This window comes from Ziziphus jujuba, chromosome 10 (assembly GCF_031755915.1).
Source record: "Ziziphus jujuba cultivar Dongzao chromosome 10, ASM3175591v1".
Lineage (NCBI taxonomy): Eukaryota > Viridiplantae > Streptophyta > Magnoliopsida > Rosales > Rhamnaceae > Ziziphus > Ziziphus jujuba.
In genome coordinates, this window is record NC_083388.1 from 24,847,554 (window position 1) to 24,869,244 (window position 21,691).

Sequence of the window (21,691 nt, forward strand, 5' to 3'; positions counted from 1 at the left end):
ATTTGTAGAGATTCAACCTGTGTATAGCAAGCAATATATATATCCACAAGCAGCACACAACCCACAAAAGTCCACAAACAAGCAAATATAGATGAAATAGAAGATCTCAGAACAAACCCATATGAAAAATCTAGAGAGAGAAAGAGACAAGCACATAAATATAAGAGGAGAGAGAGAGAGAAAAAAAACACACAAATATTTTTACGTGGTTTGATCAAGGTGATCTACATCCACGGGCAAGCAAGGAGATGATGATTTTCATTATCTTGAAGAGATTACAAGCCTAATCACCAAGAGCATGGCACCATTGATGGGATTTTGAAGAACCCACTGTTTCTCTCTCTAAAACCAGTAGAAAAGCACCTTCATCTGTTCTGGCTTGAATTCCTAGGCTAACATATCATTAAAGAGGGGCAAAATCATAATTTTGGTTTTTTTTTTTCCTCTTACTTTCTTCCTTTTCACTTCATCACCAAACATCATCTCATCAACTCCTCATGTTTACCATTAATTTAGAATCACAAAAACAACATCTTCATATAATAATAAAAATAGTCTAGTTGTTGTCAACCCAGAATTGCTTCTGGAGATAGTCAATGATATTCTTGTCAACTTGGAAGGCCTTGGTGAGCACATCAGGATTAATGCGAGGATTTGAACCAAGTACAGAGTTAGCAGTTGTGATCACTCCTGCATTTTGGCTGCTGAGACTAGCAAAGGCAATTGCATTGCTATGTCCCTTGTTAAATTGGAAATGAATTAGACCAACTGGGAATACAAACACATCTCCTTGTTTAGGACTTTTGTAAAGAGGCGGTTTTCGTCTTGGTTGGAGGTGAAAAAACCAACCTCCAGTGTACCCTCTATGACTACAAGAATTTCGGTACCCTAAGGGTGAATGTGGGGTGGATTTAGATCATAGGGTGCATAGTCGATACGAGCCAATGATATGCCCAAAGTGTTGAGTCCTCGTATCTTCTCAACGTTGAGTTGAGTAACATTTGAGCCAAGTCAGTTTGATGTGTCTCTAGCCTTATTGAGCCCAGAAAAGAAGAAATCATTTGTAGTAACATCCTTTGGGTTCTTGCAGAACTTTCCATTCACAAACACTGCTCCATAAAGAAAGTACTTTTTATTAGTTCTGAAATATTATAGCACGTACTATATACGTATAGTTATCTTAGGATATAAAAAGTTAGTAAAGAAATCTTAAGACTATCCCTTGAATATATGTTTATGTATGTGGGATTGAGTAATTGGATTTGTGATTTTTTTTTCCCTTAATTTGTTTCCCCAAAAAAAAAAAAATTGCTTTCAACCTGTGGAGACCTAATGAATGGGTATGTTGTCATTTTAAGTTTTGCTTAAATAAAGGAATTTTATTTAAATGCTTTTATTTTTATACATGCCCATGATTTCATCTCACTATTATTATTGGGTATGAAAGCAATATATTTATGTTTTTTATCTTTTTAATTTCTTATCGTCAAACCCGTATACAATTTGGTGATGGGCTTCTTTTTTTTTTTAATTAATTATTTTGTTTTATTTAAGTAAATTTGATGCCCATGATTTTATGATATTTAGTGTTTTAAAATTTAATATGTATCGGATTTGAAAAACGAAAAAAAAAAAATTTATTTCCCATGGGTTTGAAATTTTTGGGCAATATTTAATTTTGTTTTAAATCAAATTGTTTTCCAAAATTGAGTTGCCCATGAAATTCTAAACCTTTTGGTGTTTTTCGGTCATTTTTCCATCATCGGAATCGTCAAAAATGGCTGAAAAATGGTGAACTGGGTCGAAAAATCCGTTTACCAGTGAAACGGGTCGAAAAAACCCGGCTGGAGGTTGAAGACGGGTCGAAAAATGGGTTAATTGGTCAAAAAAATGGGTTTGGATACGTTTCTGGGTCAGTGGGCCTGAATTTGAAATTCCGATGGATCTGGTCCAGTTCTAAAGCCCCGCCCGTGATTAGAATAGGTTATTGTTCAACCCAAGACCAAGCCTAGTCCAGAAAAAGGCCCTAAGAAATTTGACCCGATTGGACATGCCACGTGTCGCTGAAAGAGAGCACCACATGTCGCTAATCGTGGCAAGGCCACATGTCGCATAGTGGTGAAGCCATGTGTTGGAATTTGCTAGTGCCACGTGTCGATATGTTACAGATGACACATGTCATGTCCAAGCAAGCCACTTGTGGTACTAAAGATGATCCACGTGTCGACTTGAGGCAGTGACACATGGCCATCAGAGAGTGTGACATGTGGCAGTCTCCTATGGTGACACGTGTCAGTGAACAGTGACATGAACAGTAATTTGTGGGTGTATACAGTAATTTTTGTGGTGTATACAGAAACCCTAAAAATCATATTTTTGTGTATTTTCCTTTTGGAAATTGGTTTAAATTAGTTTGTTGAGATAGAAAATAACAACTAATTGATTTCTGTCTTTTGTGATTATACAGAAATGGCTAGTGGAGATGTGCCTGCTGCACAAGTGGCTTCTCAGACTCTTGTTTTTCAAATGCCTCCACCTGTAAGTCATGCAGATGGACTAGAGAAGTTCGATAGGGCTAATTTTAAGAGGTGGTAGCAGAAAATGCTGTTCTACTTGACTACTCTAGGACTTGCGAGGTTCCTAACTGAGGACTCACCACCAAGTGATGAAGAGAGTGATAAAGAAACTCTTATGGCGGTGGATGCGTGGAAGAATTCCGATTATTTATGTTGGAATTATGTCCTAAATGGCCTATCCGATGCCTTATACGGAGTGTACTATGGCACAAATTCAGCAAAAGAGCTGTGGGAAACTTTGGACCGGAAGTACAAGATTGAAAATGCTGGGTCCGGAAAGTTTGTTGTAGGCCGTTTCTTGGACTACATGATGGTAGATACCAAGCCCTTGATGAGTCAAGTACATGAGTTGCAAGTGCTCATCCAAGAACTTCTTGCTGAAGGGATGGTCATTAATGAAGCCTTTCAAGTTATTGCAATGATTGAGAAGCTGCCTCCTAGTTGGGGAGACTTCAGAAATTATCTCAAGCACAAGAGAAAGAAAATGGACATGGAGGCTCTTATTGGAAAGCTTCAAATTGAAGATGACAATAGGAGGTTTGATAGTAGATCCATGAAGGCCGGAATGAAGGCAAATGTTGTGGAGTATGGAAGTAGTTCAAAGAACAAGAAGAAACCTAGAAAGAATTCCAAGGTAGGGCCAAAAGGAGGCATCTCCAAGAAGGCCAAATTCCAAGGGAAATGTTTCAATTGTGACAAGATAGGTCACAGAGCAACGGATTGTAGACTGCCGAAGAGAAAGAGGAACATAGAGACAACTATGATGGAGCACATCATAAGAGAGGTTGATGAGATTGACTTAAGCGCTATTGTCTCTGAGGTGAACCTAGTGGGTTCTAACCCAAGAGAGTGGTGGATAGATACAGGTGCAACCCGCCATGTGTGTGCAGATAAAAGCATGTTTACCTCCTTTGAACCAAAGGCAAATGGGGAGAAGTTGTTCATGGGAAACTCTGCATATTCAGAAATCCAATGGGAGGGCAAGATTGTCCTGAGGATGACCTCTGCGAAGGATCTGACTCTGAATAATGTACTGTATGTTCCAGATATTCGTAAGAATTTGGTGTCTGGATGGTTGCTAAGCAAACATGGTTTTCGCTTAGTGTTTGAGTCAGACAAGGTTATCTTGTCCAAGTATGGGATGTTTATGGGAAAGGGCTATGTAGCTAATGGTATGATCAAATTGAATGTAATGACTGTAATACCAAAGAATATTAATAATAAAGCTAGTATTTCTTCTGTTTGCTTGCTTGAGTTTTCCATTTTGTGGCATGGTATACTAGGTCATGTTAATTATAATTCTCGACGAAGGTTAATTAACTTGAATCATATTCCCACATTTGATATTGATATCAAATATAAGTGTGAAACTTATGTAGATGCAAAATTAACGAGATTATCATATCAAACAGTTGAAAGAAATAATGATCCTTTGGATTTAATACATAGTGATGTATGTGATTTAAAGTTTGCACCGACTAGAGGTGGTAATAAGTACTTTATCACCTTTATTGATAATAGCAAGAAATATTGCTGTGTGTACTTGCTTAAGAGCAAGGATGAGGCTATAGAGAAATTTATTCTCTATAAAATGGAAGTTGAAAATCAACTCACTCGAAAAATTAAAGTAATCAGAAGTGATCGCGGTGGAGAGTATGTGACTCCATTTGGAGAGTATTGTGCTTAACATGGCACAATACATGAATTTACTCCACCATACTCGCTACAATCAAATGGTGTGGCTGAATGGAAAAATAGAACTTTAAAAGAAATGATGAATGCAATGTTGATAAGTTTTGGAGTACCTCAGAACTTGTGGGGGAAAGCCGTTTTGTCGGCAAATAACCTTTTAAATAAGGTGTCCCGAAAGGACCAAGTAAAGACACCCTATGAATTATGGAAAGGAAGACAACCTTCCTATAATTACTTACGAGTGTGGGGATGTCTAGCTAAAGTTGTCGTACCCACTCCGAAGAGAGTGAAGATAGGTCCTAAAACAGTTGATTGCATTTTTATAGGATATGCACAAAATAGTAGTGCATATAGGTTTCTCGTGTATAGATTCGAAATTCCTGATATACATAAGAATAAGATAATGGAATCAAGAAATGCATCATTTTTCAAACATATTTTTCCCTATAAAGTGGAAGAAGAGCCGAGTTCATTGAAACGAACTTATGATAGTATCGATGAAGATAATCATGATAGTGATCAAGAATAAGAAACTGATGCTGAGACTGAGGTTGAGCTTAGACGTAGCAAGAGAGTGTATATGCTAGAAAGTGAACCTCAAAGCTTCCAAGAGGCTATAAATTCTCCTGAAGGGAATTTATGGAAAGAAGCTGTGAAAAGTGAGATAGATTCTATATTGCAGAATCACACTTAGGAGTTAATAGATCTTCCTCCAGGTTGTAAACCTTTAGGTTACAAATGGATTTTTAAAAGGAAGATGAAAGCAGATGGAACTATAGACAAATACAAGGCAAGGCTTGTAATAAAGGATACAAGCAGCAAGAAGGCTTTGATTATTTTGACACTTATTCTCCAGTGACGAGAATAAATTCCATAAGGATGGTACTAGCGATCGCTGTATTGCGGGATCTAGAAGTACATCAAATGGATGTGAAAACAACCTTTCTTAATGGAGATCTAGATGAAGAGATCTACATGGAGCAACCAGAGGGTTTCTCCGCTCCAAGACAAGAAAAGAAAGTCTGTAGATTGGTGAAGTCCTTGTATGGACTTAAACAAGCTCCGAAGCAATGGCATAAAAAATTTGATAATGTCATGCTAAGTGATGGATTTAAAATAAATGAGTGTGATAAATGTATCTACATAAAAGATACAAAGAATGGATATGTTATTCTTTGTTTGTATGTAGATGACATACTCATAGTAGGTAGTGACGACAAGATGGTTCGAACTATGAAAGCAATGTTGAAATCCAAATTTAATATGAAAGATATGGGGCTTGCTGATGTGATTTTAGGAATAAAAATCACAAGGACTTCGAATGGAATCATTCTTAGTCAAATACATTATGTGGATAAAATATTGGTTAAGTTCAGTAAAGATGATACTAATATAGCCAGAACACCCATAGATGTGAGTTTACACTTATCCAAAAATAAAGGAGAGAGTGTATCTTAAGTGGAATATGCGAGGGTGATTGGAAGTCTGATGTACTTAATGAATTGTACAAGACCAGACTTAGCCTATGCTATAAGTAGACTAAGTAGATAGACGTGTAATCCGAATGATGATCATTAGAAAGGAATCGTTAGAGTATTGAGATACTTACGATATACTCGTGAATATGGACTGCACTATACGAGATATCCAGCTGTATTAGAAGGATACAGTGATGCTAATTGGATATCAGATATGAAGGATTCAAAATCCACTAGTGGTTATGTATTTACATTAGCGGGTGCAGTGTGACATGGAAGTCCTCAAAACAAACGGTAATAGCTCGATCCAAGATGGAATCTAAGTTCATCGCATTAGATAAATGTGGTGAAGAAGTCGAATGGCTATGCCAATTTTTAGAGGACATTCCGAGGTGGCTTAAACCTGTGCCTGCAATAAGTATACATTACAATAGTCAATCTGCGATTGGCAGGGCACAAAATGTGATGTGTAATGAAAAGTCTAGACATATTCGTTGTAGACACAATTCTATTAGACAATTAATCTCAACTAGAGTTATCTTAATAAACTATGTAAAGTCTAAAGATAATGTTGCGGATCCGCTAATCAAAAGGTTAAATAGAGAATTAGTTGAGAAATCATCGAAGGGAATGAGATTAAAGCCCGTAAACCTAATGGGACAACGCAATTGTAAAGACTGATATGGATCACTGTGGGGTTAATCCTTTGCCAATTCCCATGATGAAACAGTGATAGAAAAAGGTTAAGCATAAAGTATGCTTTTAATGATTCCTATAAGTGTGTGTATAGTAATCTTTGCATAATGATGCTGATTACTTTGGAATCAGCTATGTGAGAGAGAAGAGTGGCCGCTTCAAAGGAGAATCGTTGAAGGCGCAATTCTTTAGAAACACTCGTAGAATCAGGCAGATGTTCAAAGCCAAAATGAACACAACAGTGAGAACTGAAGTGTACCAGGAAGGAATCTGTGTGAACTATGTTGCCATTTACACAAACAATGAAATGGTTCAAAGATATCGCATCTACCATTAGTCAGTAAAGAAGATATAGTCTCACAAGGGAAGTTTCAAAGAGTAATATCTATATATCCTATGTAGGTTTCAACTATAAAGCTTTACCACCAGAATCTTGCATAGTCCAAGTAGTCAAATCATTCATGTGAGGGATTGTAACGTTTTAACCGTTTTGAATTTTGAATGCTTTGACATTGTGGGCTTTAATGGACCTTTATTGCAATTGATTTGGTTTTCCATTTTTGGTCTTTTGGAAAGAGAAAAGATTTTTTGGTTTTTGAAAAAGAGGAGTAATTTTTGGATAAGGAAAAATTAACGTGGGTTTTTCCATTTTTTCTCTCCTTCACGTTAGTTTTTTGGAAAAATAGAAGAAAATTGGTTTTCTTGTATATTGCTTAGTAGAGTGGTAAAGTAAAGGTATACTGAGAGTTCAAGGGAAAGATTTGGTGGTGCTGCATCCAAAAGCTTAAAGACTCCGTTGTATCCTGGGAGACGACCGTCAGAAAACACCCGCACCGGTGGGACGAGAATAGTCTTAAGGACACTGTGGTACCATACAGGCCTCAGACTTATTGTTCAACAAGCAGATCAAATATAAGGAAATACAGGTTCTCAATCTATTTTATTTTATCAATTTCCTATATTTTTATTTATATATTCATTCCACATATATATTCATATATTATAATTTGATTAACAAGAAATACAGGGGAGCAAAATAAAAATGGTAAACATACAAGCAGATTCAATTTCGGAGTCTTTTACTGCTACATAGAAGTCCTGTAGAGGGCTTGGGTCAGAGGCAGAGGCAAAAGAGGATGCCAAACCCAAAACTAGAAGAGGCAAAAGGAAATGAACTCCTTGCATTTTAGAGAGACTTGTCTTTATGGATGTTCTACTATGTTTTTAATTTTGTATGCTAAGGGAGGGATGAGAAATCTTGGTAAGAAACATGCCTATTTATAGAGGCCATATGAGTGAGGAACTAGTCTATGCATAGTTTCAATAGAATTGAAAATTTATCCACTGTTTATTGATTTAATATTATATAAACCAATGAAGAGTAGTTCTCCATTGACCACTAAAAGAACAAGTAAAACTTATTTAATTTCCACCATAACATTTACTTTTGACATGGCCTTTGTTTTTTTTTTTTTTTCTCATGTCTTACACGTATCCTTTTCTCTTTAGTTCATTAATGCCCTTTCCTATATAAAATTTATTTTAACCATTAGGCTCCTTTGCAGTCCCTGTTGTCAATGTGCTATTGGTTTCTTTAGCATTTTTTTTTTTTTTTATAATATTGAATGCGGTAGAATTCGAAATCAGATCATCGTATAAGCAAACGATTATGGTTGAGCTATCCCTTCAGGAGCTGAACTTCTTTAGCTAATTAACGCTAACTTTTTTAAGTTGAAAATTATCAATACTATTGTTCTTGATTTGATCAATTCAAGGAAAATATATATTTATATATATACATATATATAGTTTTGATAATTTTGGTGTATTAAATAGAACATATTTATAAACTCTTGGGGGATGGAAATTGTGATCATTACTTGAAATAAATTAATTACATGGTTAATTAGAGCTTAACTGAACAAGCCAATCTTTTGGGGCCCGCACCCAGAGGTTTCTTATTAATTCTTGATAAAACTAAAATACCTTTGATTGTGTCTTAATTTGCCCAAATCAAGCTAATAACATGATTTAATATATTGAAGCTTCTAGAAATAAAGAAAAACTCTTCTAGTCTAAATGTTTCATTCGATTTTTATGTTACAGATATTCCATGCCTTTGGATGTAAAGGGTTGTTGGAATAAGCGGAAAATATACATTTACTCCAACTAATCTGTATGACATTCAGAAAATGGTATTAGTTGCAATGAATTATTAACAATATAAAAGACAGAGCTCGATTGGAATTTCTTGCAATTATTTTTAATATATTATAAAATTGAAATGGAAATCAGCATGTGCGTCAAACTATTCATATTATGCAAGAGGAATTTGACAAGTAACTAGTTTAACCTCTTACCTTAAGAGGACATTGAAGCCAGGCCGTGGGGCCATTCATGCTTTTCTGGGTTGTCCTTTAAAACTCTGATTGACCCAGCTTTCATACAAAATTTGATGGAAATAGGTATATATTAATTTTTATTAGCAAGTACAAAAAAGTCAATCAAACTTACTAACCTTAAGTGTAAAATTACAGGTACAATTTTGGATAACAATTTAGTTGTTATTGAATTAAAATTCTTCAAGTTATCTAAAAAAGAAATGTTGTTGCAACATGTTTATCATATTTTTGTCACTTAATCTAATTCGACCAAAACTTGTGTTTGATATCAAATTAAAGAGATGCATTGGATTTAAACTTTGTATATCCTTAATTATCTTCTAATATTATTTCCCCAATGAATAGTCAATCAAGGCGTCTATTTTTTCCTGGAGGATTTAATTGTCCACTGCACCAAAGTGTACTCTAATAAACAACATCAGGTGTTACTCATTTTCTTATATTACACTAATTAATTGTGCGGTAATGTGGGCCCCAAATATATTACTGACCATATGTATAATACAAGTTTAATTAAGTAAATTAACATTGACTTTGACAATTCAAATAAAAGCCCCTATCTATTCAATGGCAATGGATGGATTTGGTGGGTCAGAAAGGAAAATATAGAGTAATTGTGATTAAGAAATAATTAGAATAATATTATAGTATAATGCCGACAAACAATTATAGAAAAAGGCATCCACATAGGACGCTTCAATTTTATTAATAAATTATAGCAAAACATAGGAAATCTTATTAAAATGCAAAAAGTACACAACAGAGTATAGTAATTCATGGGCTGCCTCATGCATATAATTAAGGGTCTAATTGTTGTCAACCCAGAATTGCTTCTGGAGATAGTCAATAATATTCTTGTCAACTTGGATGGCCTTAGTGAGAACATTAGGATTAATAGGTGGGTCTGATCGAAACACAGTGTTAGCACTCGTGATAACTCCTGGATTTTGGCTGCTAAGACTAGTAAAAGCAACAGCATTGTAATCTCCCTGTTGAACTGGAAATGAATATGACCAACTGGGAACACAAAAGCATCTCCTTTATTAAGGATTGTAGTGAAGAGTTTGTTATTTCCATCTTGTTGGTTGGATGTGACAAAACCATCCTCCAATGTTCCGTCCACAACTACTAGGATGTCGGTTGCTTGAGGGTGAGTGTGTGGAGGGTTTAGACCATATATATGGTGCAAAGACAATTCGAGCCAAGGATATGCCCAAAGTGTTGAGTTCGGCTATTTTCTCAACGTTTGCGGTGTAACACCCGTTCCCAAAATACGCCGGAAATTTCTCAAGTTGACCGAAGTTGACTGGGTTTGACTGTCGTTGATCGAGAATGGTCAAATTTTGACTTTTTGACTCGGTAAGAATTTTAGGTTGATCAAGGCACCATGGTAAAGTACGCATCGACACGAGTCCATAGACTAGTAGCACGTCAAAAATGGAGTTATGATTTCAAAATTATGAGCAAAACAAGTTGAGGTCCGAGTTGTCGAAGGGTGCCGGAGTTGACTTTTTATTTTTGTAAAATTGAGCTTTGACTCATGCAAGGTTATAAAGTACTCATCGATATGAGTTCATAGACTAGCGGCACGCCTAATTTGGATATTTCGTTAAAAAGTTATGGACCTGTAAAGTTTTCCGAATATCGGAATATTTTAATATTATTTTTGAATATGTGAACAGTGTGTGTGCCATGTGTCAAAATCTGGCCAACTCGTGAGTGCACAGTGACACCCATGGGAGGCATTTTGATTGGGCAAATGGTTGTGTGGGGTGTGTGAGGAGTGAGGTGGAGGAGAGAGAAAGAGGAGGGAGAAAGAGATGAGAGAGAGTCACCAACCGGCCACCACTGTTTCTTTCATTCTGGCCACCATTTTCGTACACATGCCACCCCACCACCTCTACCTCCTCATTTCTGGCCAGCCCACCAAAAATTCCATGGCCAGCCGACCGTCGATGCGCTCGAATCGAGGCTTTTTGGGCAACAACGCTGATTGCTTCAAACCCAGATTTCTCCCTATCACTGCCGGTCCCATTCGTTCGCCCATCCTTTGATCTATCTTTCCTCCAAAAATCACTAGCAATGGCCACTAGATGCGTCGCTAGCGGTGATGGTTTCCGATGACCATGGCAACTCGTCGGAAACTTGATTTCGGCGAGTTCTTGATCACACCGCCCACCTTTTCCCACTAATCCAAATCCCCTGAACCCAATTCGAGGTCAGTTTCCTCCAATTCACAGCAGTTTGTGAGATCCGATGACCTAAAAACCGAAACCTTCCCAGTGAAATTCCGGCCACCTCGGGTCCGATATCTGGAAGGAACACATGTGAATTGTACAATCGATACTATGGAGGATCTTGGTTGAATTGCGTGCTCGAGGTGAGTGACCCACCTTCAAAATTATTTTGGGTTGATAAATTGTATATATTTTTGTGTTGAATATATATTTGGAAATTATCTTTCTTGTGTTAAATATTTAGTAAATTTATATTTGGAATTTTGATGCCAAAATTGAATAAATTATAATTATTTGTGCATTAAGAAATATTTTGATTTCAAGAATTTTATGGATATGGGATTTTGTTAATAATTGTTAAATTTTATTATTGGAATATTGTGTAATTAGAAATGCTTTCATGTGAATTTTAATATATGTTTAATATTTGAAGGAATTTCCATTTAATTTTATAATGCCAATTTATGATGGTTTTAATATATGTGTTGTTGCCAAAAATATATTTGAGATTTTAACGGAATTATGGTTTAAGGTTTTTCATAAATTAGTGTTGAGTTTGATGTTGATTTTATGATGCATGATAAATGCGTTTACATGATTTTAAGAATATATGAATTTCATGTGGTTTTAATATTATTTTTGATATAGTGGTTTTAATGATTCAAGAAAAATATTTGTTCAACTTGGTGCTTCCAAAAAAAAATAAAAATATATATATATATATATTTATGTGCTTAAATTATTATCTGATTGATTTTATGATATGGGAAAAAATATGTATTATCGATGGATTTATGCCGGTGATATTAAAGAAAAATGTGGGAATGTGAATTTGAATTTGAAAAGTGGTATAATTCTCATGATGAATTTTGGAAAACTGGGTATTTTAATAATAAATTTAGTAATTGATTTTAGATGCACTCATACAGTCTGGTGTTCTGTACTGTATATGTGGATAAGCGCGCAGGTTGTACTGTCTCCGTTAAGTTGCCATCGGATCGAGGGCAGGCAAGTTTGATATTGGCCATAGCCGACCCCTTTCATGGTCGAGATGACAGTTTAAGCAGCGGCGCTGTCGGGACGCCGAAGAGACCGTACGCAAGTTTCTCTCTTTAACCTCCTGCCAGACAGTGCTCGGGATGCTGGGTATCGTAGGGCATTACTGGCATATAGTGTGGTGCGTCACGTATTTTTCAGATATAAATTTCAAATCCCAAAGTTTAAAAGTTGTATTTAAATTAAGTGTATTTAATTTGTTTTATCACCTATTTCCAATTAGTATTTTTCTAAAATGTGTTTATTCATATTTTATGTCAATTATTTTAAATCAATGTTTCTAAAATGCATTTTACCTTGATTTTTACTATTTAAATGGATTTGATGTTTTAAAATAAATTCTTTTATATTTTTACCATTTACTTCAAATAGATGATTAAATTGATTTAAATATTTCCTTTATTAATTAAATGATTTATTCTACTTATTTTAGATTGATTGTTTAAATGTATTTTACCACCTTTTTTTATTTGTTTTAATTCAAGATTTTAACATGAATTTTATTTATATTTCATAATCTATTTCAAGTTGAAGTTTAAATTGATTAAAAGTTTTCTTTGATTATGCCATGGATTTAACTAATAAATTTTGTAATTTATATTTTGAGTTTATTTTTGTTTTATGCCAAATTCCTTCAATCCAAGTTTACTTATGATTTTATTTATTTATCTAATGATATCTTATTCTAAATTTAATAATTGAATTTTTTTTCAAATGTTTTCAATGTTTATATTGAGTTCTAAATTAATATTTGTATTTTACGTGCATTCTAAATTATTGCTTTCCATTTAATTTAATATTTTCTTGATTGTTTTTAATGTAAATTTATTATGATTTTGCTTATTTTATTTATGACATTTTGTGTACAATTTAATAATTGTTATTAAAATTATTCTTGTTTCTTATTATACATTCTAGATATTTAATTTATTGTATTTTATTTAAAATTTATTTAATTAATTATTCCTTGATTTTTGGGGTACAATTATTGGGTTTTGTGAAAATGTTTTAAAAAGGGAAACTTTTCCAACTCAGTGAACTATGAGCGTTTCGAGAGAAAATAATATTTCAACTACTTATTATTTATTTGATTATTTATTATTAATTAATCAAGTTCATCTTATCGTTATGTTATTATTATTATTATTATTATAACTATGTCATAGTTAGGGACACTCACTGAGATGATTAGCATCTCATTTTTTTAAATTCCGTTCCCCTAGGCCTAGGTTAGTAGATGTTGATTATCCGGAGGCGAGCTTGACATCTTGTTCGTTGTTGAAGATCCAAAGGCTTTTCTTTCTTTTCCTCTCTATCTTGTAGCGTTTCTTTTAACCTTTGTTGTTGTTGTTGTATTAATTTCATACTTGTATCTTTATAACGCTCCGTATACTATTTGGACAATTATTTATTTAATTATGCATTGATTCCCTATTATTTATTTGAAGTCCTGTAAACTTGTGGCAGTAAATTGTAGTAAAGTGGGAGAAATAAGGTGGTGTATATAGAAGTGTGTTTTCAGTGCAGGGAATTTGTGGTAAGTCCAACCCTTAGGGGAGGTTCTATAGGATTTTCCATTGGAAGGTTCGGTAGGGTTTCCCTGGGATCAGGACTTGTCTACGGTTCCGGTGAGGGATCTTGGACGGGTCCTGACATGTGGTGTCTACAACTGAGCCAAGTGGTTGATATGTTCCCAACCTTGTCGAACCCGAAGGTGAAGAAATGATCAGCATTGACATCCTTTGGGTCCTTGCAAAACTTTCCATTCACAAACACTGCAGCACATAAATTTTGTTAATTAATATCAAACACCTTTCAACGACCATATAATAGAAATTAAAATGCATGGATAATAAAATATATACATAAAACCAGTGGTCGGTTATTACATACTTTTAATTTATTTATATACTTAGTATGTAAAGGACAACCTAACTGGTCATTGAAATAGTAAAAGGCGAAAGAATAGTTCGCTCTGTGCCCACTAGCGAGAATTCAAAGTCGGAGTTTGATAGATTCTTCAGTGCACACATGAAGCAACAAGGGCACATGTGAGCCCGGCTAGACCATTGATACATTTCCAGTATAATTCTAGAGGATCTGTCATCCATTCCGACCAGGGATGCCTTCAGGTTCCCTTTTACCTTTTTTTACAACAAAGCTTTCTCTTCTTGAGGCTTCGTCTTTGGATTCAGACATGGAACACAGCCAACCTCACCTGGTTCCCATCCACGAAACACTCTGATCACTCTCTCTCCAACTGAGATCCAACTCAAAAGATCTGGTTAGTAATAGAGTTTTAGTAGGGAAACTTTTGACGCCCAGAAGCTTTCATCATTTTTCCATCTCAGAAATTGCTCAGAAAAATTGGCGACCAAAGGGCAAGATTCAAATTGAAAAGATTGAGGAAAATACCTTCAAATTTTCATTTAATTCCTCCAAAGATAAAGAGAGGATTTTTAAGGGCAGACCATGGACTTTCAACGGGGCACACATCATCTTGAAAGAATGGCCAGAATCACTAGCCATATTTGAAATCTCTTTCCAATCCACAACTTTCACAATCAAAATCCACGGTTTGCCTCCCATGTACCTCCACGAAGACACTGCTGCATTGATAGGGAACCGACTGGGACAAGTCCTGATGGAGTCCATAAACAGGCGCTGTATGGTGGCACACAGTTACCTACGCTTTAGGGTTGACATCAATGCTGAAGATCCAATACCCGCCAATTTCTTCTTGGAGAGAATAAAAAACAAAGAAACTTGGATCCAGTTCAAACTCGAACGACTCGGAGGCTTTTGCTACAACTGCGGCCGACTCACACATGTAATCGGAAAATGTACCCTCAGCAAACCAATGACGATCACTACTGTAGCAGGTCTAGAGGCTCGCCTCTATAGGCCTTGGTTGAGATCAGAATCACTGGGAAGCCTCCTCTTCGTTAGGTCGCCGATAGATGTCAGAGAACAATGTTAGAAAAATAATAAAATGAGGAACATTGAAGGAAAAGGGACGCTGGTTCCCAAAAGATGCTGGCTAGAGGACATGGTTCACCAAAAATTGTGGAACTTAAGGATTTTGAACGAAGCAGTATCAGCCAAAGTCGGCATCTGCAAGAGGCAAAGTCTACATTTATCATAGATCTGTGCCCTGAATTAGAAACCCTAAGTCTCACTTTTAAAAGACTTGATCTAAGTAGAGAGAAGGAATTATAGGAGGTAATCTCTCGTAATATCAGGAACCCCAATTCTCTGGGCCTACCCAAATTGGCCTCCAACCTATTACATACTATTGCCTCCTGTAATGCAGGGGACAAGAGGATAATGGGCTCAATAGATTTGGATCACCTTGAAGCTACTGAAACGGGCCCCCCAATTCTTACCAACATCTCTAAAGCTAGGCCGACCCATGAGAAAAAGAAAATCCCCGGTAAAGCTTGCAAGGGCCAGGCCTTAGTGGATTTACACGGCCCACCAAGGAGTTATATTAGAATCGAAGAACCCAAAAGAAAGGAGACCTCAGAAGATACACAGCCCCAGAAGGAAGCATAAAGACAAGCAGATGGCTACGATCTGGTAAGTGAATCTGACCTTTGTTCACCTGATGAACAAAATTCGACCTTCAGAGAAAGCAATGGGAGGGAGGAAGGAGAGATGGATGCTAACATAAAAGAAGCAACAGACAAAGACCTTCCAGAAACACCGAGAGTGAGGAGGAGTACTCGGATATAAGAGCGAAGAAATAGCTCTTGGACTTAGAAAAAAGAAGCTAGAACAAGGTTTCGAAACTTACCAGATACAAAGTAAAACAATGACGAGGCTTCAAGCTCCTCCTCTAAGCGACAACTGGATTTTTAACAGGCCGAGGAGGTGGGCCTACTCATGCCCCTCCTGCAACCATGAAAATCTTGTCAAAGAATTGCAGGGGATTAGGACAACTGGAGGTGGTTAATGTTTTGAAAAGCTTGGTCAAGAAGTTTAATCCATCATGTGTTTTTTTGTGTGAAACCAAAGGTGGAAGGAAGCGTTTAGAAAGGGTCTGCAGCAGCCTGGGATTTTATAAGTCAGAGATCACTAAAGCAAAAGGCAATGCTGGGGGTCTTTATTTAATGTGGTCGGATGATTTTAACTTGCAAATTGGATGGACTTCGGTGAGAGTAATACATGGAGACGTTCTTGATGAAGAAGGGAACCCCAACTGAAGTTTATTGGCCTGTCACGATCCCCCTTACACTGGAGAAAAAAAGAATTTCTGGAACAATATGTCTGAAATTATAAACAACTTAGACAGGCCTTGGATTATTTTTGGTGATTTAAATGAAATTATAGATGGGTCGGAAAAGTTTGGAGGATGCAACATCTGGAGAAGAAAACTTCATTTAAAAGAGTTTATAAATGAAGTGAATGGTATTGATCTAAACTTCATTGGAAGCCGATTTACATGGGACAACCGACAGAGTGGTTAAACTCTCATAAAGGAAAGATTAGACAGAGCTATAGTGAGCAGAGATTGGTTTGACAGTAACCTTTAGGCACTGGTGGAGCATATCCAATCCGAAGCTTCTGACCATTGTCCTATATTGATTCGATCAGAAGGAGAAGAGAAAAAGGCAAACAGACCATTTAGATTTTTCAAAGCTTAGATCACTGACAAATCTAGCTGCTATGTTGTCGATAAAGCTTGGAACTTGGATCATCATCCAAGATGGATTGTCACAAACTCGAAAAAAGCCTCACAGAAACTTCTAAAGCTTTTAAGATATGGAATAAAGAGATCTTCGGACTAGCTAATAAGAAAATCCATGAACTAGAATCTGAGTTGAAAACTATCCAATAGGAGGACTTCAGAGATCTTGCCAAAGAATCCACTATCTTGGATAAGCTGAAGGTCTACAAAGACAGATGGGAATCAATTCTTCGGCAGAAATCTACAGAAATTTGGCTTAAGGAGGGAGATAGAAATACTATTTTTTTCCACGTTAACATTTCAAATAGAAGACGAAGAAATACTACCCAAGCAATCAAGGTTGACCAAGATTGGGTCCACAACCCTGAAAATATAGGACAACATATCATTCACCAGTTCAAGGATTTATTCACTTCAGACCACCCCTGAATACCAGAGGCAATTAAAGAGCTGGGAAGCAATTGCATTACTCAAGAAGAAAATTTGGAATTAATGAGAATCCCTTCTGTTGAGGAAATCAAAGAGGCAATCTGGTGCTTACACCCCTTGAAGAGCCCAGGTCTAGATGGATTCTCAGGCATTTTCTTCAAGAGTTATTGGAGAACTGTCCAAGAGAAAGTTGTGAAATTTACCCAAGAATGTTTTAGGTTAAAAATAATCCCCTACCCGGCCAACAAAACCTTCATGGTTCTTATCCTAAAAGTGAATCAACCTCAAAATTTCAACCAATTCAGACCGATCAGCCTGTGCAATTTTGTTTACAAAATTGTGGCGAAAATCCTTGCCAAGAGACTTAACATTTTGGTTGATAAGTTTATCTCCCATAACCAAGGTGCATTCGTAAAAGGTAGGTGGATGGCAGAGAACATAATAATTGCTCAAGAGGTAGTCCATAAAGTCCATTCCCATAAAGAAAAGAAATGCTTGATTGTAACAATCCAGACCACCTGCATGAGATATTGTCCGCTTTGTTAAAAGGCCTTTCAAGGGAAAGGTATCCACATCCCCTTATAAGGCATGCTTCGTTCCCCTTTCCAACCGATATGGGATCTCATAATCTATCTCCCTTAGGGCTCAACGTCCTCGCTTGCACACTGATCCGGATCTGGCTCTGATACCAACTGTAACAGCCCAGACCACCCGCATGAGATATTGTCTGCTTTGGCAGTGAGGAATCCTCTTATAACCCAACCCTCACGGGTTTAAAATGCATCTTAATGGTTAGGGGTCCCACCCCTCACCTGCCAGTCCCATTGGCTCGGGCCTCCTAAGCCCAATCAGTATATTGTCCGCTTTGGAAGCTAGGTGGTGAGCCTAATTCTACCCCTCACGGTTTTACTTTTCCCATGGGGACGCGTTCTCATGAGGAAAGTAAAACCGTGAGGGGTAGGATTAGGATCATCACCTAACTTTCAAAGCGGAAAATATCCTAATTGGGCCTGGGAGGCTCGGGCTAGTGGGACTGGCAGGTGAGGGGTGGGAACCCTAACCATTAGGACGCGTTTCTATGGGGAAAGTACTGTAACAGCCCAGACCACCCGCATCAGGATATTGTCCTCTTTGGCCCAGGGTTCACACCCTCTCTCCCCCCTGGCCTCAAGGTTTTGCTCACAAAACGTGTCCTGAAGGGAGAGGTATCCACAGCCTTATAAAGACCGCTTTGTGCCCCTCTCCAACCGATGTGGGATGTTACAATCCTCCCCCCTTGGGGCCCAGCGCCCTCGCTGGCACACCGATCCGGGTACTGGCTCTGATACCACTGTAACAGCCCAGACCACCCGCATCAGGATATTGTCCTCTTTGGCCCAGGGTTCACACCCTCTCTCCCCCCTGGCCTCAAGGTTTTGCTCACAAAACGCGTCCTGAAGGGAGAGGTATCCACAGCCTTATAAAGACCGCTTCGTGCCCCTCTCCAACCGATGTGGGATGTTACAAAAACCGTGAGGGGTAGGATTGGGCTCACCACCTAGCTTCCAGAGCGGACAATATCCTGATTGGGCTTGGGAGGCACGGCCAGTGGGACTGGCAGGTGAGGGGTGGGACCCCTAACTATTAAGACGCGTTTTAAACCCGTGAGGGCTGGGTTGTAAGAGGATTCCTCAGTGCCAAAGCGAACAATATCTCATGCAGGTGGTCTGGGCTATTACATTGATGGTTATCAAAATTGACCTAAAAAAGGCCTACGACCGGCTAGAGTAGAGCTTTATTGACAAGGCTTTAGAGGTGTGGGGATTTTCCATGGATTTTCGATGGATGATTTGGACCTGTGTGAGCTCGGTTAATTTCTCTTTATTACTCAACGGGAGCATCTGTGGTTCTTTCAAGCCTGAAAGAGGCATCCGTCAAGGTGATCCGCTCTCTCCTAGTTTGTTCATTTTATGTTCTAACTTTCTTACTAGGATTCTTACTAAAGAGGAGGAACAAGGTCGGCTTCATGGCATCAAAGTTGCTCACAATGCCCCAGCGATTTCACATCTCATGTAGACGGACGACCTCCTAATAATGTGCCGAGCAGAACCTGCAAAAGCTAAAATCATTAAAGATTGCTTAGACAAATATTACAGCTGGTTAGGACAGGCTCTTAATGCAGATAAGTCCAATATTCTCTTCTCCAAATCCACCCCCAGATTTGATAGGAGGTTAATTAAAGACACCTTAGGATTCAAGGATATGGGAAGTAAAGCTATTTACCTTGGCAACTCCTTAGTGTTGGGAAGAAAAAAGTCAAAAGAGTTCTTTAGACTCAAAGAAAAAGTAAATTGCAAACTCGAAGGATGGAACAAACACCTCCTCTCCAAGGCCGAAAAAGCCACTCTTATCAAGTCAGTCGTACAAGCTATCCCTTCTTATACCATGACCACCCATCTCCTCCCTACAGGTGTCTGTGATGATCTTGATGCTCTCGTGCGCAAATTCTAGTGGAAGTCTAATCTTAAAACCTCGGGTTACTTGGCTCTGAAAGCGTGGAAGGATATCTGCAAGCCTAAGGACCTGGGTGGCCTGGGATTTAGAAGGTTTAAAGATATGAATTTGTCTTTACTAGCCAAAATTGGTTGGAAGTTGGCCAATGGGGAGGATTGCTTATGGACACAGACTCTTAGAGTGAAATATCTTCAGAATTCTACCTTCTTTGGCTATAAGGAGAAGAAAGGGGCTCCAAGTGTTTGGCAAGGCTTGACCAAGGTTCGAAAAATCCTTCGCAAAGGTTCTTGCTACCACTTAGGAGATGGGTCTTCCATTGATATATGGCAGGATCCTTAGCTCCCCAACCTCCCTAATAAAACCCCAACAGCGATGGAATTTCTAGACACCACAAACCGAAGACGTGTTTTCGAGCTTTGGGATGAGACAAGAACTTGTTGGAATGAAAGTCTAATTCGGCAAATTTGTGACACTGAGTCAGCATAAGCTATTCTTTAGTTAGATTTACCAAGAGTTCCATGTGAAGATAAACTTATTTGGCAAGGAAACAAGGAAGGGAAATTCTCAGTTAAAAGTTGCTACAACATCCTTTTTATAGATGAATGGAATAGTGACGCACATGGTGTTTGGAGGAAACTATGGAAACTTAAGATCCACGACCGCCTCAAGATCTTTCTTTGGAGAGTCCTTCTGAAAGCAATTCCCACCAGGGAGGCTATATTTAACAAAATTGTTAAGGGAGATTAGTACTGTGTTCTTTACGGAGCAGAGGTTGAAACGTCCTTTCACATATTCAAGGAATGCCACAGTATCAGAAGGCTTGCCTTTGCAAGCATCTGGGGCTGCAGACTTGATTGCTGGGAAGTCTCTAATATAGAAGAGCTCTTGGTGCCCTGTATTGATCCAAAGCCAGAAGTTTATTTCCAGAATATGGAAGGAAGATCATTCACAATCTTCCTTACCTTTCTTATGTATACTATCTGGAACCATAGAAATGAGAAGATTTTCTCCAAGTTCTGCTCAAATACTGATTTAGTGTTTCAGTTTAATAGGATAGTTGAAGAGTTCCTGGCTTCGGGGGAAGCAAAAAAAAGTCTCATCCTTCTCTCTCAAGGAAAGGTGGAAAGCTCCTCTAGATGGCTGGAGGAAGATCAATGTGGACGCGGCCTTCATTAATGGCCAAGCAAGAATTGCTTTCATTGTTAGGGATAGTAAAGGAAATCTCCTTTCTCTTGCCTCAAATCTGGTTACCTGTAATTCTCCTATGAAAGTTGAACTCAAAGCAATTGTCTGGGTGGCAACCCTAGCAGTAGAGCAAAATTGGGATAAGGTCTGTTGGTCTTCTGACTCTTCTTTAGTTGTCAAGGGCATCACTGATCAGGAGGAGCCTTTTGCATGGTCTACCAGAAATGATTTCCTTCTTCCTAAATCCTTTTTTGCCAATTTTAATTGGTCTATTTCCTGGAACTCAAGATCGTCTAACAATGCCGCAGACTTGATTACTAAAAAAGCTTTACATGACAACTTGTTTTTTGACTGTATTGATATTTTTGTCTCTCCTCCAAGAGACCTTTTGGATATTTTGGTCGCCGACATGCTCGAAGATGGCCTCTCTTTGTAATTCCTCCTCTTTTGGAGGCTTTTTGTGCTTGTGGCAATGAAATCTCTTTTCATCAAAATAAAAATAAAAATCAGATTCGGTTTCGTTTACTACGATGCAGAAGTCCTGAACAGGGTCGGGATCAGAGGCAGAGGCAAAAGAGGAGGACAAAGCCAAGATAACAAAGCATAGGACAGGAGAAGATGAACACCTTGCATTTAAAAGACTTTGTCGACAAGGAAGCCAAAATAAAAAAAAAGTCTAATAATAATAATAATAATGAAAAAAAAGAAGAGAATTTGTTTGGAATTACAATAAAGATGAACACCTTGCAATGATTAC

At 37.6% G+C, this 21,691-nt stretch overlaps 1 protein-coding gene and 1 pseudogene across 1 annotated transcript; one reads left to right on the forward strand and one right to left on the reverse strand.

Moving 5' to 3' along the window:
• Positions 1-556: 556 nt before the first annotated feature.
• On the reverse strand, positions 557-7,627 carry LOC125421173 (germin-like protein subfamily 1 member 13; annotated as a pseudogene).
• Positions 7,628-19,329: 11,702 nt separating this feature from the next.
• On the forward strand, positions 19,330-20,088 carry LOC132799707 (uncharacterized). The gene is made up of 2 exons (XM_060812166.1): positions 19,330-19,581; positions 19,747-20,088. Exons 1-2 carry the CDS (start codon positions 19,330-19,332, stop codon positions 20,086-20,088), a joined length of 594 nt encoding a protein of 197 aa, XP_060668149.1.
• The last annotated feature ends 1,603 nt before the right edge of the window (positions 20,089-21,691 follow it).